Source organism: Strigops habroptila, chromosome 1 (genome assembly GCF_004027225.2).
Source record: "Strigops habroptila isolate Jane chromosome 1, bStrHab1.2.pri, whole genome shotgun sequence".
Lineage (NCBI taxonomy): Eukaryota > Metazoa > Chordata > Aves > Psittaciformes > Psittacidae > Strigops > Strigops habroptila.
The window spans coordinates 17,783,693-17,810,430 of record NC_044277.2 but is presented as its reverse complement, the minus strand read 5'-3'; the positions used below and the strand labels follow the sequence as shown (position 1 = coordinate 17,810,430).

The window sequence follows — 26,738 nt, the reverse complement described above, 5'->3', positions numbered from 1 at the left end:
GATAAAAGTTTGGGTTTTCTGCCAAAGAAAAGACCCAGAAGAAAGGAAGGAATCTCATATAAAAAAAAACTTTCTCTAAAGGGAGAAAGAATGCATTTTGAAGTCATTGAGTAAGAGTGATTGATGGCTCTAAAGGGATTTGAAATAGCTCTGCTTCAATAATTAAAGAAGTTACTGATGTTGATGCTAATAGAATAATTTTAGAGTTTAAGACAAAAAAAAAAGAAAATATCAAGAAACATATACTTTCTATCTACAGGGCAGCACAAATTTATAAAAATAAGCAAGACCCTTTTAATCTTGCTTGTATTCCAGTCTTCGCAGAAGTCCAGACTTTTTTCTTCTTTTTAAAGTCCTTTTTAAGGGCTCCTTCTCTGAATTTGAAGCTGGATGCTGGCTTGGATTTTTTTGGCTTTCAAATATTTGTTTATTGATTCAGCTAGTTTCTTGAAGCACCAGCATGTGAACGTCTGAACCCCAGCAGGCTCATATATATCAATGCTTAGAGTTATTAATTTCCCCAAGCAGTACAGCCATTTGTAACCCACTGCCATATGGCTCACTTCTCTACTCATCTTCTGTGCACATTTTCATACACATAAACACATATGAAACTCAATTTATTTAAAAAGACCCTCAGGTTTCTCTGAATGTTTTTCTCAGTTGACGACAATCATATATCCTGTTTCTTCTCAGGTATCTTAATGGGGAAAAAATCAAAACAGCTTACAATGCAACGCACCTTCCCTGACCTGGCTTTTGAAGCATTTCTGTGAATGTGGGCTCTGTGCTGTCATCACAGGAACTCTAACCCACACCACAGCTAAAGGCACAAAAGTTGCCTCCATTAAAATAGTGAAGGAAGAGAGAGATGACCCAGAAAGGATGTGAAAGCAACATGCCATGGTTCAGAAACACATTGTCTCCCAGGAGCCCTTAGGGCCAGAACTGCTGATTACCTATCATGCTACCCTCAAACACATCTTCTAACAGCTCCTCAAACCCATTATCAACACAATTTAGTCTTTGCCACTCTGCTCCTGGAAATATGTCTAGAATTTATCTGTGTATGTAGATGGAGAAATCCTCCAGCAGGAAATTTAACAGTCCCCTTTGAGCTGTTCAAGCATAGAGACGCACACCCACTTCCTGAAGCCCAGGAGGGCTCGGTTTTGCCGTTGTCCTGGTTTGGGCTGGGACAGAGTTACTTTTCTCCCTATGAGCTGGTGCAGTGCTGTGGTTTGGCTTCAGTCTGAGAGCACTGTTGGTAACACACCAATGTTTTAGCTGTCGCTGAGCAGTGCTTACGCAGAGTCAAGGCCTTTTCAGTATCTCAACCCACTCCGCCAGCAAGTGGGCTGGGGGTGTGCAAGGAATTGGGAGGGGACACAGCTGGGACAGCTGATGCCAAGTGACCACAGGGATATTCCATACCGTATGGCACCATGCTCAGCATATAAAGCTGGGGGAAAGCTGGCTGGGGGCCACTGCTTGGGTACAGGTTGGGCATTAGTTGGTGTGTGGTGAGCAATTGCATTTGCATCACTTGTTTTGTATATTAAAATTCTTTTATTATTATTATTTTCCCTTCCATTTCTGTCCCATTAAACTGTATTTATCTCACCCCATGAATTTTACTTCTTTTTTTCTCCAATTCTCTTCCCATCCCACTGTGGAAGGAGAATGAGCAAGTGGCTGTATGGTGTTTAGCTACTTCCTGGTTAAACAGCTATAAACCACACAAGGCAGAGGACTACAGCAAGCAGTGATTGAGGAGTATGGTTTTAACCCAGCACGATAGTTTCCTCTATCTGAATGGCAGAGGCACGAAGAGCCAGCAGATGAGAAGGAAAACTGGACCTGTGGCATTTCGTGCCAGTGCCATAGCTGACTACTGGCTGAGGGGCTTGGGGCTGCAAAGAGCAGAGCACTGCTGCCTGTTTGCTCCCAAAAAAGTGTGAGGAATAGTGTACCCAAAAGCAGTTCCTTAAGGGACAAGAGAGACTGGCAGATTGAGCTTTAGCCTGATCACTTTATTATATATTTACATTTCAAACCCAACCACACACATACCTGGCATTGCAGAGGACAGCCCCATGCATATGGGCACAGCTGGGTATCACTGCTGCAAGTACATTAGTGCTTTAACATCACACAGTCAGGGTCTCTGCAGAGCTGTAAGGCAGCACGGACGGGGTTCTCCGAGTTGCCTCTACCTAGGCTGTAATCTTTGTTAGGAATGCTAAGCTCAAGAAACATCCAGAAGTGGTAGGATTTAAGCAGCTGAGCTCTCTTTGCAGGTTGCGTTTAAAGCACTCTCAAGCACTCACTAGTCCTGTCTGGCCATGTTGGCTTTGACCACTGCCAGTACTTACGAGACAAAGCTCCACTTTCTTAATCAGTAGCACTCAGGAGTTGCAAAGTGAACTAGCTTTTATAGGTTTCAAGAAATTTAGTTCATGTAATAAAGATTGAGTAAGCAACTTAAAATTAAATACTAATGAGAAGTGCTAATTATCTCCAGTTCTGACACAATGTTCTCATATATTTACCTACAGGTCTGTGAATAATTCCACTAGAAAATTTGAGCTGTGGGGATTCCTTAATTGTAAACATTAATCAGCTCCAAGTGGAAAACACATAAATGATTTGTCATGGTATAAGTCCCATTTGATATAGAAGTGCATCTCCAAGAACATAGTTTCTGCTCTTTCCTTCAAAGTGGATTCTGTTAGCAAGTTAATTTATTTCTGCTATCACAGAAAACAGAGGCTTGTAACTAAGAGCACCAAAATCTGTGCAGACACAGCAGGAGTGTTCACACAGTGAGATGGTGCACTACCTACCTCACAGCTCCCCTTGTTTGGGCACCTGAGACCTTCTAGCATGTTGAATTACACAAAGCTCAGACTGTAGCCATGTAAGCAGACACAGTGACCCTATTAAAAATAAGCTGACTTCACTTTATCCCCACTTCCCAATAGAATAGTTAGCAGTTCAAGCAACTTGCATGCTCATTTTTCTCTGGAACACAGACCGAGTCAGTGACAGATACACTGATGTCCCCATGGCATTAAGACACACCAGGTTCAGACTTAGAGGATAGAATGCTTTTTTTTAAAGCACAAGATAAAGATTTCTAAGAACAAAGTGAAAAAGACTTTGATGTACTTCACATTAAAACCAGTGAAACGACAATAAAGCAGCCTGAGTTTTAGGGTTTTTTGGTTTCATGGGTAAAGGCAAGTTTTATCAGATGTCACATTGAATCCAAAGAGGTTCAGAACTCACTGCTAACAGAGGACACCACTTTTTTATTTAAGTATCTTGTTAGTTATTATACTTGTGAATTTTTCAGGCAGCAGCGAGCACCTGGAGCTACATCAGCAAAAAACAGCACAAAAGGAGAAATGCCAATCACACCTGTGCCAAATGCATCTAAAATGAGAACAGAAGAAGTCTTGATCACACCCATGTTCTTTCTGATCAACTCAGCTTTGAATGGAGTATTGCATGTTTCTAGATTTTAAAAGGTAACCTGTGCATATTTTACCTTGCCTAAGCAAGCTTATTCTGCACAGTTCCCATGTTTTTACTCTTTTTAGAATCTGACATTGCAACCCAACAGCATCAGTTTTTATTTCCATTTAGATGGTCATCAGCTCTTGATCAAATCAAGAGCCAGTGTTCCTGGTCTCTTTATGACTAGACATATCCATCTTGTATCTCATGCCCATATTTTAGATACCCCACGTGCAAGTATAATTCAGTTATTCAGGAAATTCCAATAAATTGTTCAACCTTAAGTTACCATAAGGTACTCTGTATTTATTAGAGAGGACACATGGAACAGGGAGAACGAACAGCTTCATAGAGAAAAATCATTACAGGTCAATCAGCAGCAATTTCAGTGATAAAGTGACTGAATTAGTATTCAGTGGATCTTACTTCTTTCCCATGAAACCTCATTAGTTTTGATAAAAATAAACATACATTACTCCTGCGACATTTCTTCCAACTTGCGGCATCTGCTCAATACTTGACCTCTGAGCTGTTTAAGTTTGGGTATAATGCAATACTGAGGCATCAGATATTTAATCATCAGCAGAAGAAAAACTCCACAGGATTCGTAACTGATGTTTTCACACAAAGCAGTTATCATGACATCACAACACATCTATGCCAGACTTAGAGGTGTTTGCATTTTGATGTGGGACAACATCATGCAGAGGAAAACTTAAACAATAAAGACGACAAACAAAAACTATCGTACAGATTCCAAGGGGCCCTTGAATTAATAATCAGGATTTCTTCACATTCAAGAACTTATTCCCAAGTTTAAATACGTGTTTTGGCATACAGCAAAATACTTATGCTTAAGGGCAGACTGCTGGCTTCACAACAGACAGACTCATGAGCAGGTTAATGACGGTAATGAATAATCTATGCCTTGCTGTTTGTAAAAAATTCCTCTCTGGAATTCACTCATCTTCCCCAATACTTTAAGGCAGTATGAATACATGTAAGTGTGTGCGTACATAGATGAAAATACAAATGTATGTACACACACAACTCTTGCACATTCAAAACACAACTAATACATTAAGAAAAATTAGTGGATCATGTATATTCATCACAGCATAATAAAAGTGACACTATTTATTTCAAGTTGAATTTCTGGTATTGTTCTTGACAATTCCTTTCAAGTGTCAAATTAACTAGATTGCAAAAACACACTGCAATGGTTTATAAAGGGTATTTTGCCTAGAGCATTAGATCAGTAAAGATTATGGCTAAACATTTTGCAGATCTACATCTGAACATGTTAATTATATCTATCATCATATTTTAATCGATACCCAACTACCATGTGATGATAAACATCTTTGTTAAAAGAAAGTAATTCTTCAGAAGTAGCTTAAACCTTTTTTAAAAGGGGAAGAAAAATAAAAGATTCCAGCAAATATTTGTCCAGACAAAGTAACACTAAACCTTGAGTCTGAATTTATAGACCAAAAAGCTTCATCGATAATTGGTTCTTCTCCCTCAAATACTGCAGCTAAGTTGTCTTTTGACCTTGTTGATCTTTATCCATAGCAGAAATGCAAATGCATTGCATGGGGAGGAGGGGAAACAAATCTCACCACATTTCCAGAAAGCTGCTATGAATGGCACATAAGACTGGCAGCACAAAATGTTAAACCAAAATACAAATTGTTATTACATTCTAATGTGTGATTGACTGCAGGCTTTAAGTTCATCTAATCTGCATAATGAGAACAGAAACTATAAATTGACAGAAGGCAAGGAAATTCAGAAGTTATAGTGGTGATAATGTCCATTATTGAAACAAAGCACAGCAAACTGAAATAAAATATAGGCTTCAACCTTATTTGTTACTTTCACAGGGTCTGCTCTTTCATTAATGAGGAGCCACTTATGACACAGGACATATGTACGGACCAAATCCTTCTTTTCCTTCACTCTCCTGCAAAAAGCACCTCTGGGTCAAGGGAGAGGGAGAAGAAGGAAGTGCAGATCTCTCGCCTTCTTCCATCTAGAAGGGTTTGTCCAGATCATTTAGATCTTGTACACAACAAAGACACAGGATAAGAGGATGCAGTGTGCACTGTAACACAGGAATAGCCCTGAATACTTACCAACTACCTCTTTACTACCTCTGAAAACTTTTATGTTGGACGATCTGGGCCATGAAAAAGATTGCATGAGGGTTTCCACAGAAATGAACAGGGAGTGCAACAGTGCACCTTGCAGTGCAGACTTCACCCTAACAGAAAGCTCCTCCACGTAACAAGTCTTATTTTAAGGAATTAATTTTTATTTTTCTATTTTGTTTCAGTAGCATAAGGATGCATATTTGAAATTAACAGAAATCCTTTAAAATAATTAAAAAACCCCTTTATTAATAATTTTTTTTTTTCCATTTATTTAAGCTTGTAAAGAATACATGATACATTCCAAATACACAACCAAGGAAAACGCTGAAAAAGAGTATTAGAAATAAATAATGCAAATCTATAAAGGTCAAATGTTTTCATAGAAATTCTGTAAACAGATTGTGATAGGGACCTCTCAGGAAGTACTGGGTCTTAAAATGTAAGATTTCAAGAAATAAAATCCTAGAAAAATTGAAGTATGGTGCTCAGAAAACCACCTCTTTTAAATATCCACATTCCATACTTTGTATAAGCCTACATTAATACACTAAACAAATAAGGCTTAAAATTAAGTGTACACAGAAACGGAAATGCTGATAGGAAATGCCTCCCTGTGGCTTGCAGCCATTTAATTATGGTAGCTTGCTCTGCAACAGCATGCAAGGTTCCTCAAGGCAACAAATCTTTTAAATAATACAGCCTTAACTCCCACAGAAAGCAAAATAGAAGAGAAACTATCTGACATTCCCTTTCTGAGAACACCGTGATTCCAACAAGATGAGTTACATGGGATAAAAGGCTGGACTTCTTCCCCATGTTCAGTTGTTCCAGGAGCAAAGAACTCCTTTGAAACAGATACTCATTTAGTCATTCAATATCGTAATTCAGTCTCTGAAGAGGTAACCATTTTACTTGACTTTGTTTCCTCTCTTGCAGGATACAGCAGAAGTTTCCAGGTATCACCCAGAGCAAGGAGAATGTGACAAAGAACTGCTGAAATTCTTCATCTGTACTGAAGCTGCCTGCAATAGACCTGAGGTGACAAAAATCCTTCACTCCTCCTTTATTCCTCCATTCCCCAAATATCATGTAGTGTTCCTAACTCTGTGTTCCCAATGATTAAATCTCAGGTTACCAAGTAATATTCATACAAATCTATAAGCACTTTATGTTGCAAAGTAATCATCTACATAAAATCTTCTCTGATGGAGCTCTGCATGAACTCTACCACCTTGTTTGACATTACTGCCCAACAATGACAATGTAGATGCAAACCAGACATGAAACAGTAATACATTCACTGAGCCTTTTTAAAAAACGTTTTCAAGTCAGTTAAAAAAAAAAAACCAAACAAAAACCAAACGAAACAACAACCAATCAACAGAATGAGAAGGGAAGGTTTGCAAATCAAAGTCTGTTTTAACTTATCCAGGTAAGAGTAAGAAAAAACTTGTCATATTGGATATACAATACAATACTGCTGCATGGAAGAGGAATATCAGGTTCCTTGAAAAAGCTCCTGCATTTGGAGGGGTTTCTGCAAGCCAAAATTGCTTGTCTCCCTCTTCAATTCTCACTATACAATTTAATCATTTCACTGATACAAGTCTGGAGAATTTACAGGAGAGTCAAAACAATCACAACTAAGAAACTGTTAATCCATAAAAAAGGAATGCTTATTTTCCTCACAAGTTGATTCTTACCGAGGTCTGAAATTAATATTGGAGGAGATGCACACTGTTAGGCGACTTGTTGCATTTGTGTCTGTCTCAGTCATCTGTGGCTGTCTCAGTACTTTGGTACCACAGATCACAGCAGCTTTCCTGCCAGTACACAACACATTAGGCATTCTTTGCTATGGGGTTGTAAGCAAAATACAAAAAAAAGAATGCAAAACAACCAACCAAACATCCCAGGGTGGAGCTGTCATAATTGACCCTTTTTTGGTTTAACTGTATTGACAATGCCAATTTAAAATAAAACTAATACCACCCAATGGGTTGCTTCAGGAAAAAGCTATTAAAAGCTATTCTAGTGTCTCCTGAAATATGAACAGATTTCATTGCAAGCGTTAAGTCCCAAGTCAATAATCTAAATCTGCATATGCGATGAAATTATTCCATTTGAATTAATTACCTGTATAAGAAACATAATACTCCATTCATTCCATTCACATTTCATGCAATACTACTGAATAACAAAATATTAAATAATTTTTTTTGGCCAATAGCATTTGAATTTGGGATTTTTTTCCTTATGATACACACTTCTTTGCACATCATATGCTTGTAACTCAAGGTGTTATCTTCTTTATCTGACCACTTTTTTCATAGGTAAACAGTGGCATTTAAAACCAGAAATGAGTTCTCAAAACTCAGAAGTATGGCAAACAGTTGGAAAAAATAATGCATAAATCTATCCAGCTATGCAATAGCAGCCTCTGAAAACTGCTTTCGGAAAGCTGTTAGTGCAGAAGACATTTTCCCATAGCTGTGAAAAAGCTCACTTCAATGACAGCCAAGTTGAAAAACTTTCTGACTATCTTACGCACAAATTTTAATGAAAAATTTTGATTCCCCTGTAAAATACCTCCTTTTTAAACTTCAGCAGATTGTTCTGAACTTCTCAGATCATTCATCTAGCCGGTTCTTTAACAAATTGTTAACAAAAACTGCAGCAGAATATACTGAATAATTAATTTCCAGAGTTCACCTTTATTAAAAACAAGGTTTTTGTTGTGAGAACAAATAATCTCTCGCTTGTAGCTTGAAAGCCTAAGATAGGATCATTGGCTTCCAGGGTTGTTACTAGCTGCTTAGCAACCTGTCCTACTTGTCTTCCTTCCTTCCTGTTGTACAGAACTGTGGCCAGAGGAGTCGGCTGGCGATAGATGAAAACTCGTCGCAAGCACTCACAAAGAGCAGCGTAGGAGTAATCCGGAGCACAAACCATGAACTTCTTGTCTTGCTTTGATGCTTGGACGTAACCTGCATAGCCCAAAAAGAAGTAGAAAACATAAGTAATATATTAGTTTCAACAGCATTTTAACCAGCTAAGACAAAATCAAGCTTAGCTTAAAAAATAATAATGCAGTTAATAACAAAAAAAGGAAAGATACCTATGTTGTTATTTAATAAGCTAATAGGTTTTGGAGGTCTGCATGGACCAATTTAATACCAATACATCTTCCCAGCTGGTGTTTCTGATGCATGTGTGTGTACAGCTAGATACTGTTCCTGCATCTAGCCCCTCTCCACCTCACAAGGTCTTTGATTTTCTCAGCAGGATCAAAAGGCACGGATACACACCATGGTCCACTAATAAGAGCCTAAGCAGCATAAGCCTCTTCTCTCCCCTCATCTCCCAGTTTGTAGTTCATTTACAGTTTAAGATTTCTGAGCCTACCTAATCTTGAGCAGACACTTAGAACTTGTCTTCAATTTAGAACTGTGTACTTTTTAACACACTGTCATCTTCGTTAATGTTCACTGAGAAGGAAGAAAATCTTCCCTTGCCTCTGCCATTACAGAACTCAATTAGTAAACAGACTTATTTCAGACTGATTTCCTTTCACACTGTTGTAAAGACTTGAGATACAATCTTAGTAAAGCGATCTACCTGATTGCTTCAGATCAGGTAAGATAATCTTTCTGAAAGGTTATCTGCTTCACTTCCATTGAACAATGCATGGCAATGGTTGTCACTGACAGACAGCACCTCTGAGAACAGCAAGCATGCCAGAGATTACTTTTTTTTGGCTCTCCCTCTTCGCTTACTATCAGAGGGTAAAGGTGAAAGTACTTGTACTGGGGCTGGCTGGGATGGAGTTAATTTTCTTCACAGCAGACTTTAAGATACTGTGTTTTGAATCTGTGACTAAAACACAATTTTGATACAACAGGATTTTTAGGCTGTTGCTGAGCAGTGCCTGCACATTGTCACCATTTCTATTTTTGAAGCTCTGCCTGCCACCCAGTAGTTTGGGGATGCACAACAAGTTGGGAGGGGACATAACCAGGACAGCTGACCCAAAGAGCTCAATCCACAAGTTTCTTGCTTTTGCTCTTCCTGTTCTCTCTCCTGTCCCACTGTGGGTAGAGAGAGGAATAGGAAGAGCAAGCAGCTCTGTAGCGCTTAGGTGTCCACCTGGGCTAACCCACAATGGGACCATCACACTTCAACATGCATTTCATGCCTTGAGGGTGTTGTGGTTGTTCTTTTGTTGTTGTTTGTTTTGGGGTGTGGTTTGTTGGGTTTTTTTTGCTTGTTTTGTGGTTGGGTTGTTTGGTTTTATTTAGTGTTAACCCTGACTTCTAGATTTACAAATGCTTGCTACTGTCCTCAAAACACCATCTCTGTTCAAATCCAGCTTGACAGTTTTCACCACAAAACACCTAGTAAACATATTGCTAGACTATCGGTTGACATGATTGCTGTCCTGGGAAATATCAGGACAGCTAGAAAAACTTTCCAAGTGTAGGGTTCATTAATTTAACTCATATATTTAAACACTGGCAATAACAATAAGAGCAGGATTTAAGATAGGCTTGCAGGTGAAAGAAGCTTTTGAGCCAGGGAACTTGTATTTAAATGGGATTTGCCAGAAAGAAAATCATAGGCTCCTGATTTATGTTCATTAATAATACTTACAATATTAATTTTTCAATCATCATCTTTGCGCAGCTTGTTAAAAACTAATTCCAAAAGTTCAAACAGAAGAAGGAGGAAACAGGGCTACTACCATTGCTTTGGTCAATATAGTGAATACTGTAGGTTTTTGAAAGCTTGCCTTTTAATCTAGAAAATACTAATTTTTACTAACAGCTCTTGCCAAGTACTTCTGAATTTGGTTGTAGATAAACAAGCTGATGACCTACATCACCTCTGGCACTTAAAAAGTGAACTAGATTAGTACAGAAGTGTAAACGTCTATATAATACTGTAAAATGATAGTACAATAAGGAGAAAAAGGTAGAGGGCAATGTTGGGTTTTACCACCTCAGCTACAAAAAGCTCAAACATACCATAATTTCCTTCTCGTCATTTTCGAAACAGTAGAAACACATTCTTAAAACAGTACTACAAAGTCAGCCAAGAAACCTGAAACTAATAGTAACTCAGAAAAAAAAAAAACCCTTAATCCTCATCATCTGCTTTTTTCCCCACTATAATGAAACCTGAAATGAGTAAACAAAGAACAAACTGTGAAATTAATCTCTCTTGTTAGAGGATTTGTTAAGATGCTTACAGCTTAATTTGATTTTAAGGTAAAATAACAGGCTATTAAGAATAAATCATATTACAAAATTAAATAACTTCCAAAGCCTCGGAACAAAATCAATTATGTGTTATGGTAACCTATGTGAGCTCTATAAAACAGCCAGTATCTTCCCTTTCATTTTGGACCCAGTCTGAGTGTGATGTAGTCAAACAAATGTATTTGGGGAATGGAGGGAATAAACTGTCACACTCATTGCGTTATTGAAAGAATAGGTGTAGGGAACACTTAGAGAACATGAAGACTATAACTGCCACAGCAGAAGTAAATTCTGGACCAGATTAATTTTCATGAAAACTGATTTATCTGTTTCTTACTCAATAGGTACAATACTGGCTTACATGGATCATCCTATTTCATCTGACATGGCAACCCCTACTCTTGCATCCATATTTTGCAAAGTACTTTCTGCTTCTGACCTTTAGGATTCTGCCTCTAACAGTGGGTAAAACAAAATTCTTGGTCCTGAGTGCAAGAATATATCAATAAATAACAATTCTTCACAATCACATTTTCTGCTTTTCTGGCAGTCTGTAATTTCAGAAGAGTCTGTAATTTCAGAAGAGTTAGGGGCTTCTTGAGCCAGAGCTGGCACAGTTATACTTTTGACTGATTTTTTCCATCACAATGACATTTTTATTTCCCTAAAATTCATGAAAATTTTCCATGTCCACTTTCCCTGTCAGACAGTTCCACAAATTAAATGCACATGTGAAGTATTTCTTTTAGCTTCTTTTGAACCTACTATGTGCCAGCTACTATTTGATGCTCCTAGCTCTTACAACAGAAGAACAGTGAACAACCATGTCCAATTCTTCAGATTTGTCACCTGGAACAAGGAGATAGGAAAAATCTAAAGGTCACTTATTAAAACATCTTATTACCATAAGCATATATACACCTACACAGGTCATCAATGAACTGCAGCTGCTTCCCTGATGATTTCTGTGTGAGAGTTAAGGTGGTGACTGTGCTTTGAAGTCTTTTAACTCAAGTTCACTTATCCAAGGAACAACCCTTTTCACTGTGCAGTACTGTGCTTGCGTCCTGTATATGGTCTGAAAAGGCTTATTTTCCTCCTAAGGCATAAATATTTTATTTCTTATGTTCTAGTATTTTAAAATGAAGTTACTATGCTACCATCAACAGAATTATAGTACCTTTCATTTAAATTTAAGTGAAATATCAACAGAAGCCATACTAAGAGTACTGAGGTAGAAAAGTTTCAGATAGAGGAGTGTGACACAGAAGTTTATTTCCTACCTAAAGCATTAAAAGTTGCAATGTGTTCCCACATGTTCTCTGGTTGGTCAGAGTGGGGCTGCCAGAGAAGGGCATCAACATCATGCCTCAGGCAGAAGCATGGCATTTCTTTGGGATCCACAACAACTGAGAAGAGATACTGGTTGCTTCCAAGATTAATCTGAAAACAAAACAAAGAAATACAAAACATTGATTAAAAGGATAAACAGCAGATTCTGTCCCACATACTGCCAAAGTAAGATGATCAGCAGCTTCATGTTTGTTACCTGACAAAATGTTTGAATATGTTATGTGCATCCCACTGATCAACAGCTCAATACACTACAGGTAGCTAATATATTTCAAGCAGACACAATTAAGTTTCTTGGGATAATATTTAGGGAAACATTACGTCCACTACATAAACAAATGGGAATGTGTTCTATGTAGAAATGGTTTTCTAGGATAGAGGATCTTAACCTACAACTTCTAATGTTAGGAATATATTCGAAGTAATCATGCCTGGTTTTCAGCAGCGCCACCAGGGAAGGAAATGCTGTCCCTCTGCAGTGAAAGTTGGTAAGCACTGGAACAAGGATTAGTTAGAACACTACAATTATGAAACGTCAACTATTTTTAATTTACTCACAATCAAATAATTACTGAATTTCAGATTAGCACACTCTTCATCAAATATCTCTCCATCATGAAAAAGCATTCAATGATTACTTCTATTCACCAGGAATAACCAATTACATAAGACAGACAAGATAAGCACATTCTGCTTCCTGAATAAACAGGAGTAAGAATAAACAATAACGTTAATAAAGCAAACCTTTTTCACTTGAGCTAGAGGAGACAAATGTAATTTTGCCACACAAGGCCAGCATAGAAATATATTTGACAAAGATTGCTGGCTGTTAAACCTGTATTTTTCAGCTGGATCACTGCCATTGAAATGCACTAGAAAAATAGAATCAAGACTCTTTACAGAACAGGTATTATTAAGTCATCAATGTTTTAAATCCTTAAATTATAACTCAAGGTAGGAAATATTCCTATGTAAATATTTCATGGTCTTAAATTCTCTAAAATTCTGGACACATGTTTCACAAAGTTCTCTCCAACTGAAGATCAAAAAGACATATACAACTGTACGCTACTCATAATGGTTTACTACAAAGGTGAAAAGCCATATCAGCCACGCTTATGAGGGACTGACCCCTGAACTGCGAACAAAAAACCACAAACAATTTGCAAGAACAACTAAATCAAAGTGAAAATACATTCCTGTATGGTGAAAAATTTACTGAAATACTCAAGAGTGTTGCATCCCGACTAGAAGAAAGTGCAGCAGGAGGGCCAGGAGACCTCCATGGATGGACAAGGAGCTGCTGAGGACACTTAGAGGGAAAAAAGAAGCTTATAGAAGGTGGAAGCAAGGACAGGCGGCCTGGGAAGAATACAGGAGCATTGCCCGAGAAGCTAGGGACCAGGTTAGGAAAGCTAAGGCCCAGCTAGAATTAAGTTTGGCAAGGATGTAAAAGATATCAGGAAAGGATTCTATAGATACGTAGCAAATAAAAGACAGGCTAGGGACAATGTAGGCCCTCTCCAGAAGCTATCAGGAGAACTGGCTACCATGGATTTGGAGAAGGCTGAGGTTCTTAATGACTTCTTTGCCTCAGTCTTCACCAGCAAATGCTCTGACCACACAACCCAAGTCTTGGAAAGCAAATGCAGGGACTGTGAGAATGAAGACCTTAGGCCCACTGTAGGAGAGGATCAGGTTCGAGACCATCTTAAGAACCTGAACGTGCACAAGTCCATGGGACCTGATGAAATCCATCCACGGGTCCTGAAGGAGCTGGCGAATGAAGTTGCTAAGCCACTGTCCATCATATTCGAAAAATCCTGGCAGTCAGGTGAAGTTCCCGATGACTGGAAGAAGGGTAATATAACCCCCATTTTCAAGAAGGGGAAGGTGGAAGACCCGGGGAACTACAGACCAGTCAGCCTCACCTCTGTGCCTGGCAAAATCTTGGAACAGTTTCTCCTGGAAAACATGCTAAGGCACATGAAAAACAACGAGGTGGTTGGTGACAGCCAACATGGTTTCACTAAGGGGAAATCCTGCCTGACCAATTTGGTGGCCTTCTATGATGGAGCCACGGAACTGATGGACAGGGGCAGAGCAGTTGATGTCATCTACCTGGACTTGTGCAAAGCATTCGACACTGTCCCACATGACATCCTTGTCTCTAAATTGGAGAGACATCAATTTGATAGATGGACCACTCGGTGGATAAAAAGCTGGCTCGATGGCCGCACGCAAAGAGTTGTGGTAAATGGCTCGATGTCCAGTTGGAAACCTGTAACGAGTGGTGTCCCTCAGGGATCGGTGTTGGGACCGGTCCTGTTCAACATCTTTGTCGGTGACATGGACAGTGGGATTGAGTGCGCCCTCAGCAAGTTTGCCGATGACACCAAGCTGTGTGGTTCGGTTGATACGCTGGAGGGAAGGGATGCCATCCAGAGGGACCTTGACACGCTTGTGAGGTGGGCCGATGCCAACCTTATGAAGTTTAACCAAGGCAAGTGCAAGGTCCTACACCTGGGTTGGGGCAACCCCAGGCACTGCTACAGGCTGGGCAGAGAAGAGATTCAGAGCAGCCCTGCAGAAAAGGACTTGGGGGTGTTGGTTGACGAGAAGCTTAACATGAGCCGGCAGTGTGCGCTTGCAGCCCAGAAAGCCAACCGTATCCTGGGCTGCATCAAAAGAAGCGTGACCAGCAGGTCGAAGGAGGTGATCCTGCCCCTCTACTCTGCTCTTGTGAGACCTCACTTGGAGTACTGCATACAGTTCTGGTGTCCTCAACATAAAAAGGACATGGAGCTGTTGGAGCGAGTCCAGAGGAGGGCCACGAGGATGATAAGAGGGCTGGAGCACCTCCCGTATGAAGACAGGCTGAGAAAGTTGGGGCTGTTCAGCCTGGAGAAGAGAAGGCTGCGTGGTGACCTCATAGCAGCCTTCCAGTATCTGAAGGGGGTCTACGAGGATGCTGGGGAGGGACTCTTCCTTAGGGACTGTAGTGGTAGGACAAGGGGTAATGGGTTGAAACTTAAACAGAGGAAGTTTAGATTAGATATAAGGAAGAAGTTCTTTACAGTGAGGGTGGTGAAGCACTGGAATGGGTTGCCCAGGGAGGTTGTGGATGCTCCATCCCTGGCGGTGTTCAAGGCCAGGTTGGACAGAGCCTTGAGCCACATGGTTTAGGGCAAGGTGTCCCTGCCCATGGCAGGGGGGTTGGAACTAGATGATCTTAAGGTCCTTTCCAACCCTTACGATTCTATGATTCTATGATTCTATGTTTGTATGTCGTCCAAGAAGGAGCAAAACCACAAGATCACATTTGAGGCTGGAAGGGACTTCTGGAGATATTCTAGTCCAATCCTCCTTGCCCAAAGCAGGGTCAGCTACAGCACGTTATACGTGCATGAAAATTTCTTACCTGCAGTAATTGTCCTTTAACCATAACGCTTTAAACACATTAGCCTTCAGATTACTTTTATGCCAACCATTTTTAAGAGCTCTTTACAAACACCCTGGAGTTCAAACTTGCTCCACAATGTCCTGCTGCCTGCTAGAAGCAGTATACATCAGATCTGCCTTTCTTGATCCCACGATATCATGTTCCTTCTGGTCTATGAAATGTCTCTGGGGCATAAACTTCTTACCCTTCAGGGGAAGAAGCAGTAGTCTGAGCTAAGTTATTCAGAACTTTATTCACTCTGGTCTTGAAAACCTCAAGGATAGAGGCTGCACAATCTTACTAGGAAACCCGATCCATGCTACAATCATGGTGTAAAAGCTTTTCCTTCTATCCAGTTTGAACCTCTTGTTCCTACTTATGCCTGCTGCCTCTTTTCTTACCATGCACCACTGAACAGATAAAATCCATTTGAAGAGAGCTGCTTTAAAAACGTCCCCCTATCAATTACAGATTTTATCTTATGACATACGTTACCTATCACACTGTATCCACAAAACACATTACTTCCTTGGTGGAGCATGCTAGCCTTTAAAATTAATCTTTATTTCTCTGGCAGTACAGATGCATATGCAGGCATATATACACACATATATATACACACATATGCAAACACATAGAGAAATATATGTATTTATCTGTACTGCCTAAAGAAAAAAAGCTATATTTTTTTAGGAAAAGAACAAACCAAGATCTATAAGACACCACCTTTAGACTTCTTCCAGAGCTTTTCTGAGGAAACAGGAAATTATGAATCAATTCAAACTCTTATCCTGTAACTATGACATTTTCTGTACAAGACAAGTTATTCTACAGTTTGTATGACACAAGGTAGTGATGAGCTGTAACACCAATGTTTATTATGAGCTTAGTAGAGACATCTTGAAAAAATCCCTCAACAACCCCAAGATGACAACTTAACTTGTGATGATTTCATATGACTATTTTCTTTCCTGATTTAGCCAATGGGCCAGATCAAGCCCTAACTTATTGTTAGCGCAGGTTGCTTACAACCCAGATCAAGCCTCCTATTGAAACATTTTGCCTACAATGTTATTTCCAGTGTGATTGACAAAGAAGTATCACGAAGTGATCTGTGCTCTACCTCCTTAGTGAAAAGGGTCAACTTTCTACCAAGCTAGCTGCAAAGTTGCTGAGAAAAATGTAAGCTAAGTAATCTATAAGAATTTTATGCCACTGAAAAAGACTCCTTTCTTATAATTATGCTTTAATGACATAACTTTGCTTTTTCAAATGGCTCACTTGTGAAAGTAAGTATATTTTTGAAACAGAATAAAGAGAGCCTTGTTTTTCCATTAAAATGACAGTGAAGAACACATATTGCTTCATAATTTCTGTTGCTACTTTGATTTTACATTATGGAAGGAAAATACATGGTTTCAAGAGTTTGCACAGATTTTGTTCTAATAACAGAATTCAACTTGCTTATCATGAAAAAATGGTTTAAAATATTTCTGTAATAATTTGCAGCACTTACTACATGAGTGACTTTCAAGGTATCACCATCAAATCTGCACAAGCTTGCACTATCTTCAAGAAAAGCATCACATTCTTCTAATTCTTGAGCATTACAAGGTGGGTTTTCCTTCTCAGGGTTTGGATTCTGAAATAAAAAGATGACGATATACACTGAAAATCCAAGCTACTGAATATATATATATACGTAAAAATCCCTTTTCATAATAAAAAAGTTCAATAGAACAGGAAGACTTATTTGCATATACTTACATACCTAAAGATCAAGCTATTATGTACTTAATCCAAATGAATAGAACCATTTCTGTTATGAAGGACAGGATGAGTGGTAGGTAAAACAAAATCCATTTCAGTTTAAGGAAAGGCACATATGCCACTAAAACACGGACAATAAATTCCCTTCTGTAAGCAGCAAAAATATACGATCCTGAAAACCTACACAGGTTTACATCAGTGAAGCTTCTTTCAGCTTGCCACTGGAAATGCTATTAAAAAAGTCATTTTGTAGGTAACTTTAAATACATACCTCTTTTTAGCTTTGCTAATAATTATTTAAAATTAATACTTTTTTAATGCATATTTTTAATGCACTCAAACCAAGAGAGAAGCACATGTATTTTTTCACATCCCACAAGTCGAAGAAAGGAAAACGCATCACTTTTACTACTAATTCAAGAGTAAGACAGAACACTATTGCACAGAGAAACAGCTTACTTCTGCTAATGACATCTTGGATAATTTTCAAAACAACCAAACTATGTTACCTTTGTGATCTATTTAAAGAACTAATTTCATGATAACAGAAAGGGACCTTTATTTAACAGAAGGCAAAAATATACGCTTCCTCATCAAGTATGAATTCATGTTGCTTCTTATGCAGAAAAAAGAGACCATCTAGACAACTAATATAAGCTGAAAGCTGAGGCCAAACAGAATGTGTAAGGGAAGATTAGAGAGGGCACTGGCTCAATTCACCTGACTGGGAGGAGTTCTTGAGTTTCTATGCTCATTCCTTCATCCACTATTAACTTTTTATTTTGGTTCAGTTCACAAAGTGAAGGAGATGAGCACAATTTTTTTTATTTTTTTTTAATTGCTAATACAATTTAAATTCAAAGAAAATAAACATGAAGAGATAGGTAACAAAGTAATGCCCTTAAATGACAGAAACCAGAAAAATTGAATGTCATGTACAGCAGGCTAACGTACAAGACTTAAAACTAGGTATCTGTCTCTTTGGAGGCGAGATTTTGGGGTTCAGCTCTCCTCTACCAAGCATTTTTGATGGCCTCTGGTTTCCTGTTTCATTGGGTAGCTTTTCAAAAAACCTTCCAGGTAAATATCATTACCATAAGCAACTGAGATGACCAAAAAGAATCTATGCCTTTATTATATGTGTATAGCTAAAGCTGCAGAAAATATGTAACATTTATTTAAATGAACAGTTACCTAAGACTATTTCTTTTTTTCACATGATCATTATTGCACACAAACTGAATAGTTGTGACAAAAAAAATAATTATCATCACTTTAGGCTCAGTATGAGTTACAAAAGAAAAAAATGTGAAGTTCCCAGCAAGCCTATGGTCTAAAGATGTACTACAGTATCTTGCCCGCAAATAGCGAGGGGGAGAGAGGAATCAATTTAGAGCACTCAACAGAATTTATTTTAATAACACTTTTCAGCCTTATTAAAAAAAAGTAATAAGCCAGAACCAATATATCAAGACCCACAGGGAGTCACACTTCACAAGTTTTAGATGAGATGCCATTTTCTATTTAAACCAAAAGGGAAAGTATCAAGCAAACAGCAGTTAAAAATTACATTTTATTTTAAGTCTCCCTGTGTAACAATAATGCCAGAAAGTTCATGAGTCATACTTATGCCTTCATATGTTTTCCTTTCAAAAATGTCATTTACACTCACAGTCTGTAAGTCAAATACAGTATCCCTAGGAAGACAGTATAAAAGCGTTGCTAACCCATTGATAAATAAGAAATAGACATCCTTCAAAATCACTTAAATCAACTGCTTTAAAAGAAGCTGCCACACTGTAAGTGATGGGAACAAAATTTATTTTCAATACTAAATCAAGTGTCCTGTTTTGGTGCACAGATACTATCATGAAAGCAAAATTCAGTCGCCCATGAACATATTGCTGTTCAAAGTATATTCACAACTCTAGTGCCATTCCATTAACAACTTCAGTTAAAAATGAATGCAGAGTTAGGATTCTGAATAGTAACTGACCGATGAGCTATGTTAATGAAATGCAAACAACAATATCAAGAAAAGACAACATGCAAATGTACAAGAATTACAAGTGTTTTATTTTCAACTCCTTACCATTACTTCAGAGGTAAGATGCATCAAGCTTTCAGCTATTTCAGAGCATTGGGAAGAGTCCATAATGAATTCCCCTCTTGTGTCACCAACTACTAGCTCTGGCCACCGGGGTCCCTCATTTTTCTTAATTAGAGAAATTTCCAAACTAAAATGCAAATAGAAGACAGAGTACTAATGAAAACACTGCATCCATTTCTCAGCCTACTAATCAAAAAGCTCTAAATGCAGATTTGAGCACTCCAAACTGAATTAATAATGAAAATCATATAACAAAATCATTAGTATTCAGTTTATAAAACAAAGTATCCTAATGGAAAATATTCTAAAGAAAAACAGATCAAGGACATGTGATTTCTAAAAGCCTAAGAACAATGACACTGCAGTCATGCAAGTGTCCTCAGAGTTTTCGATGTAAATGCAGTTTCCCCCGAAGCAGTCTTATTATTTTAAATATGACAGAGACATGCCCAGTAAAGAGATCTATTCAAAGAGTGACAGTTTATTTGAAACTGAAGTGCTACTTAATAGGCCTACTTAAGTGTGCACCACCTTCGTATAACATCTAGGACAAAAATACTTGTATTTTATAGACCTCAAATACTACAATAATTTATTATATACATATCTAAAAATCATATCTGAGAAGATACAATTTCTGTAACCTGCAAAACAAACCAACAACAAACTGAAGAAAACCTGGTATAATTGTCAGGAACGACTAACTAAACAAACAGAAAACAAGAGACAGCCCAACGTACCAATACAGCAATTCCATTTAATTACTGCATTAGACCAACAGATGGAAATCACAATAAAAATGAGAGTTAGTTTTTTATTACATTCACTTCTTAGATATACTTATAGGGCCTACAATGACAGTCTGTTACCTGACAGAAGATGAAAACCTTCTAAGTTACTAATTATTGCATCACAGCAATAACTATTCAGTGAACGCTGAATCAAGTTTCTGAGGCAGTTACACTGGTATTAAAAATAGCATACTTCTACAGAAGATACTTAGAGCAAGCTTTATTCTTTTAATCAACAGATTTAAAGTGGTACTGCAGTACCAACATTAAGAACCAACTGCAATTTATTACATTGAAAAGTGTAATTACTATTTTCCATTAAAATAGAAGCCTGATATTCATGCAATATTGCTCACTTGACTGAGTAATAAAAAACCTGAGTTACTCAGCTGAGTTATTTTTCACTATGATACGTAATACTCAACAACTGAAAAGTCACATTTTAGTATACAGTATTAGTATAAGCTATATACAAATATTAATCCTTCTAATTCTTTTGGACATTTCCTATCAATAGGAAGTCTAAACCCCATATACAACCTTTTGTTCTCTCTAATTATCCATGTGCAGCTTTCATGGTCCACAGATGAATACAGTTTTCCTTCCATCAAGGGAGGCTGATCTTTCAGTATAACACATATGTTATCAGGGGAAAAGCGTACTTTTATGTCATCCTTAGTGATGTCTTCAGGAATGTGAACTGTTATTGTCACATCATCTTCAGTCTGCTGCCAGTAATAGAGAGGGTCTGCAATTGGAAAGATGCAGAATAATACAAACTAGATTACAAATGCTGTCCTGGATTCCAGTGTGCAATACTGGGAGATACAAAATAGAAGTTTGTGGAAGAGTGGAAATTAACCTTTACTCTGAACAATTTACATAAAATATGTTCTTCTTATAAAATGGAGAAAGAGTTTTTAGTAATCAAGTTAATTTCTGTCCCTTTTCTGGAGAGCATTTCATATTCATGTCTATACTAAAACATGCTGATACAGTTATACAATAAGCTATTACTCTAAGTTTATTGTAGCATTACAAAATTGATAACCAAAATGTACTTAAATGCACTGAAACATTAATGATTAATAATTTGAAGAGATACCAGGTGCAGTGGTACTGACAAGCTACTGCACACTCAGAAGTATATGCCATTCAAACATGTGAACATTTTTTCTTACCTATTTTGCCAGAAGCTACACTGACTATTCAACAGAAATTACTTTAGAAAACCAAATAGTCTTCATCTGCCTCAGTTGATGAAATAAAACTGCCTGCCCAGAGGTAACGACTGACTTTTGCTTCTGGGTCTAGAACCTGCCTGATGTCTATCTTGATTATTAAACTGCTACAAGAAGAGGACTTCCAAGAGAAACATTTACACAAAAGGAAAGCAATGACAGCATAACTGGGTAGTGCATACATGTTCACAGAAAACACAAATACAGATGCATTCATTTTCTAAAGAGCAATCTTGTACATGTTACCTTCCTATTTAGAAGAAAATTAAAGTATGGATAGACCCTTTGGAAGCTCTCAAGTTACCACAACACAAGATTTCACTGATTTGTATCAGCAACTCTGACCTTGGAAGGATTCTTACACTGTTGCCCGTTACCACAAATTTCCTGTTTGCAATGGATCAGCCACTGGTGCCACAAGTACACTTCCCAGAAACAATTAGTATCTGAGATATGACAACCTTCAAAATTCTAAACTTTGACACAGGTTATATGAAATATTAAAAGTTTTAATTTATGAGAAAACTGAATGGCAAGTAAAAAGTAGCTCCGACTTCCCATCTTCTCTCTTAAATAGGTATCAAACTTCTCTTCGAACTATGAGTTCAGGTTTCAGTACTTTCTCTACCATTAGATGTCTGTGCCATAAGAAATTTTCTGCAGGTATTGCTGCAAGCGGTACTCCACCTTACAGATTTCTGGGCTTTAGCAACACCGTATGGGCACAGCGCAGCTCATTTCATGCACGTATAAGAGCCATATAGAGCTCTTTACTGTGTTTCTTTAATCAGACCTAGCACACAACACAAGCTCTTAAAATCCTTAAAACATTGAACTATCTAATTCAGGTGACAACTGCACAGACACTGCATTATGGTGCTCAGTGCACTGCAGAACTCCCTTGCCTCAAGATTTATAGCTGCAGACTATTTGTATTACATGTACAACGTCACAGTTGTCACAGTGTGCACATTTATACATTCCAGAAAATTGATGTTTTTATATTGTTTCCCAAACAGATTTTTGTGCCATGGACAAAGATTGCGCCAGTATCATTCAGTTAGGACTGGCTCATTAACTAATGCCTCATATTCAGAAGCAAAATCAAATCTGAAATAATATAGCTACATAAACATACATATTACAGATCTCAGTGATAATTATGATAAAACAACTTTATTAATAAAGGTTTTATTTAATTTTGTTTTGATCTTAAAGGAAAAAAAAAGTACGGATACCTTTTGTTGAAGTTTGTTATTGTTTCCTGAACTGCTTTTTCACTGGAGAAAAGAATCTTTTACAGGATTCTCATTGTTTAAAAAGGTTTTTCTTTTGTTTTGTTCGGGTTTTTTTGTTTGGTTGCTTTTTTCTGTTTGTTTGTTTAGGTTTTGGTTTTGTTGTTTTTTTTTTTAGGGGGGGGAGGGAATCTAAACCAAGAGAGAGAGCAGCCTATCACAATCGCCAGGTAAGTCTTACCTTTCTTTTCGTTTGTTGCTTCTGCATCACCACTTTCTTCTGATTTGTTGTCTTCAGCTTGCATAAATTTGAATGGTTTGTAGGAAACAATCATTAAACCATCCCCACTTGGCTCTATTGCTGCATAATGGGGGACTGATTTTCCTTGTAAAACTCTCCGTTTCAAGATTTCGTATCTATGATCACCTATAAAATAAATTAAAAAAATATCATAGTTGTAGTATTTTTCTAGATGACAAATTATTATACAAGAATCTCATTACACTGAAATATACCAAGCAATCCTACCAGTTAAATCACAATACTGTAGTTTAAAAAGAAATTTCTCTTCTGTTTTCCAATGAGTTTGTTAAATATGTAGACCTTAAAATTAATCTAACTAATCTAAAAGGATTGCCCTTTTTTCTTACAATGCCTTTGTTGATCACAGCTAAATCCAGCAATTAACAAAACCACTCACAGCCTCTGTACAAACAAGTTTTCCAAGTACTTGTTTTGCTACATTCTTCACTGTGAGGCGCTGGCACAGGTTGCCCAGAGAAGCTGTGGCTGCCCCATCCCTGGCAGCGTTCAAGGCCAGGCTGGACGGGGCTTTGAGCAACCTGGTCTAGTGGAAGGTGTCCCTGCCCATGGCAGGGGGACTGAAACTAGATAAGCTTTAAGACCCCTTCTAACCCAAACCATTCAACGATACTTTTTGAGCTGCTGTCAGAACCTGAGCAGCAGTGAAACAGCTAGTGATAACACTTTATTCATATTGGAAAATGCCCACCTTCCTCAACTTTTGTAAAACACTGCCCTTTAAAAGGTCTGAGATGTTGGTTACTGGCACCAAGGACCATGCCATTCCCTACTACTGTGTGCCCAAATTCATGAGTACTGATGACTCAAAACACCATGAAGGTGGCAAGTTCCAGCACAATGTTTGTTCTTTTTCCATTAGAATCCTACTATCCACAGAGTCCTCAGTAATTGACCAACTCCTGAATAATAACCAGATGGTACAAATGGATTTTTAGCAAAAAACAACTTCATTAAATTCTCACAAGTGATAAAATTATCCCTAGGAATTGTTTAGTTTTTCACACTTATGATTCATCTCTTCATTAAAAAAAAATCCCTGTACTTGTAAATACAATTTTACCTGAACTTGTAGCTCACTACCAGAGACATTAGACAAGACCAGATTATGATGATAATAATCTGTGCCACTCTACTACTCCAAAATATGTTCCTGTTTGACCTCAACGTTAAGCTTAAGAGAAACATGGAATTTGTAGGAGAATACAGGTAATAACGGGTAAGCCAGGTGTAACTTATGTCTTCTCAGTTGGTTATCTTGATTGCTAAGCAAGTGGTGTAGAGAGTAATAACCAGACTATAATGTAGTTTTGGTACTTAATGGTGTTAATTAAAGCCCCCTTCTTTCTCCCAAAAAGTTGGGGGAGGGTGGGGGTATTAAATGAAAAGATTCAACCATTCAATTAGTGACAGAGATCTATACAATCTGGAGACTCCACGCAAGAGTAACCTGCTTTAAAAGATTAAGAAATTACTTTGTCTTAGATACATAATGAAAGACAGCATGTCTTCCTTGTAAGAAGTTAGCCACTCATTGTACGAGCTGTTATTTGACTGGCTGAATTTAACTGACACATCAAAATTGTTTGTGTCTCTCTCACGGCATTTGCGGACTTGTTAAAAGGCATTACAACCTCACAAATTGCCATTGCGCGACCAAACCTTTTGTAGAGTATTTTCAAACAACCTCCAACACTTCCAATTTTTTTAAGTCTTTGTGATCTTTTTGGTAAGTTCATAGTACATGATTTTTCCTGTAAAGAAGGTCAGAAGGAAGCTAAGCATTTAGCTTTTTCTGTTTTTTCTTAGACTTCTAAGACAAAAACTAAAAGCATGACTTATTGTTTTTAAAAACATTACTTGCCAGTAATATAATTGTAAAAGACTTACCCTCTTTGCTTATCTCTGCAACTGTAACCCATTCCAAGGTAATATGAAATCCACTTCCTTTTGTGTCCAATTCATCTTTTTCTACCCTAAGCAGCAGCACAGCTACTGAATGTGTACCAGATTTTACAAATGAAACACTGTGTGCTACAATAAATGGACTTCCTAGTTCTTCATTGAACACAATCTAGAAGACAAAAGTGTAGTATAAACTCAGTCAGTTAAAACTGGAAGTCTTGCTCTTTCTCAAAAAACAGAGAAAGGCTTCAGTGAATGTCAAATCGGTTAAACCTTGCTTCCCACAAATCTTATTGCAAGAGAGGTTACTATTGCTTATATTATAAAATCATTATATGGGCCATTAAACAAAGCACAAAGATCCAGAAAAATGTCTGCATTATGGCTGTTTACTACAATAAGTAGAGGTACAATTGACAAACAGAACAAGATCCATAAACGCAGCGTATCAACCAGGGTAAACAGTCTCACATTCAAGATGTAGGCATTTCACCAAGGCCCTCACTACTTCTTTAGGCACCCAAACATCCTGAAAATTTTTGTAGACCTTGACATGTGCAAACAAGAAGATAAAAAGGTCCAGTGCATTGGCTGTCAGTGTTTAACCATCAACTAGTACTGAGGGGACAAGGGTTCTCTTTATTTGCCTACTATCTTTACAAAGAGATTCAGTTTTCCTTCTCTATAAAGTCTTATGAAGGGGAGTAAGAAACAAAAACCTATAACGAAATGAAGGAGTATAATACTCATGCACAGGAGAAGCTAGGGTTGTAAGTTTTTAATTTTTTATGTATACCATTTGAAAAAGTCCATCCAGTATTTGGATAGGACTAGGTAAGCAGAGTACATAAATATGTCATACTGAAAGGTTAATAAGCACCATTGTAAACATGAAAAAAAAATCACAGAGAAGGACTGCACATCTTGTAGTTTGAGACATTCAGCAACTGGTACCCCTAGCTGGAAGTTTTAGTTCTAGAATCTATGTATTTCAGCCTTTCTCAAAAACAGTACTTATTCACCAAAAACCCCAAGAACATAAAAACTAAATTAGTCCAAACAGCAAAGAAGAAGAAACAAAACATTCTTTTTCTGCTAGAACATTGGCACATGAAACAAAAGAATAAATGAAAAGAAATCAACCTAGTGGATACTATGACTCTCTGAATTCAAACTGCAGTGGCTGAACAAGTATAGGCTCAATTCAGCTGTTGTTACTGAAACCAGGTAAGGTCTGAGGATTTATGGGGTTGGGACGTTAACATCACTGTAAACCACTGGGTGCTCTACATACTCAAAAAGTTAATTTCAATGGTGACAGAACCTCAACATATAAATCTCATGTTTTTGTTACACTGGTAAGTCCAATGTCACTTATTCATGCATCAGCATTCTCACAGAACAGAATAAAAAACAGTTGGTATTTATTACCAACCATCTAAAGAACAGGATGACTAATTTCCTAGTTACTGAACTCTCAAAAGGTGTAAGGGAAGGAGCTGAAATCATCATGCTGAAATCTTGCACTTCAGGACATATACCGGAGTCCCTGCCAATACTAAAACCTCCTTGACTGTTTCAGAAACTGCCCTCTAATACAGAAAATAGATGTGAAATGTACCAGATTTATACC

The 26,738-nt window shown here is 37.8% G+C and overlaps 1 protein-coding gene across 2 annotated transcripts in view; it reads right to left on the bottom strand.

Annotated features, from left to right (window-relative positions):
• Positions 1–4,301: 4,301 nt before the first annotated feature.
• The window catches only part of NUDCD1 (NudC domain containing 1), a 41,537-nt gene continuing 19,100 nt past the window's right edge, over positions 4,302–26,738 (bottom strand). The window contains exons 4-10 of one of the 2 annotated variants that reach the window (XM_030477342.1): positions 25,091–25,274; positions 23,120–23,305; positions 20,943–21,156; positions 19,594–19,738; positions 17,248–17,373; positions 12,220–12,379; positions 4,302–8,665 (exon numbers count right to left, since the gene is read on the bottom strand). In XM_030477342.1, coding sequence (XP_030333202.1) covers positions 8,373–8,665; positions 12,220–12,379; positions 17,248–17,373; positions 19,594–19,738; positions 20,943–21,156; positions 23,120–23,305; positions 25,091–25,274 — 1,308 coding nt within the window. In that variant the 3' untranslated portion in view covers positions 4,302–8,372. The remainder of the gene's footprint in view (positions 8,666–12,219; positions 12,380–17,247; positions 17,374–19,593; positions 19,739–20,942; positions 21,157–23,119; positions 23,306–25,090; positions 25,275–26,738) is intronic. The other variant, XM_030477350.1, reaches the window with a different exon arrangement.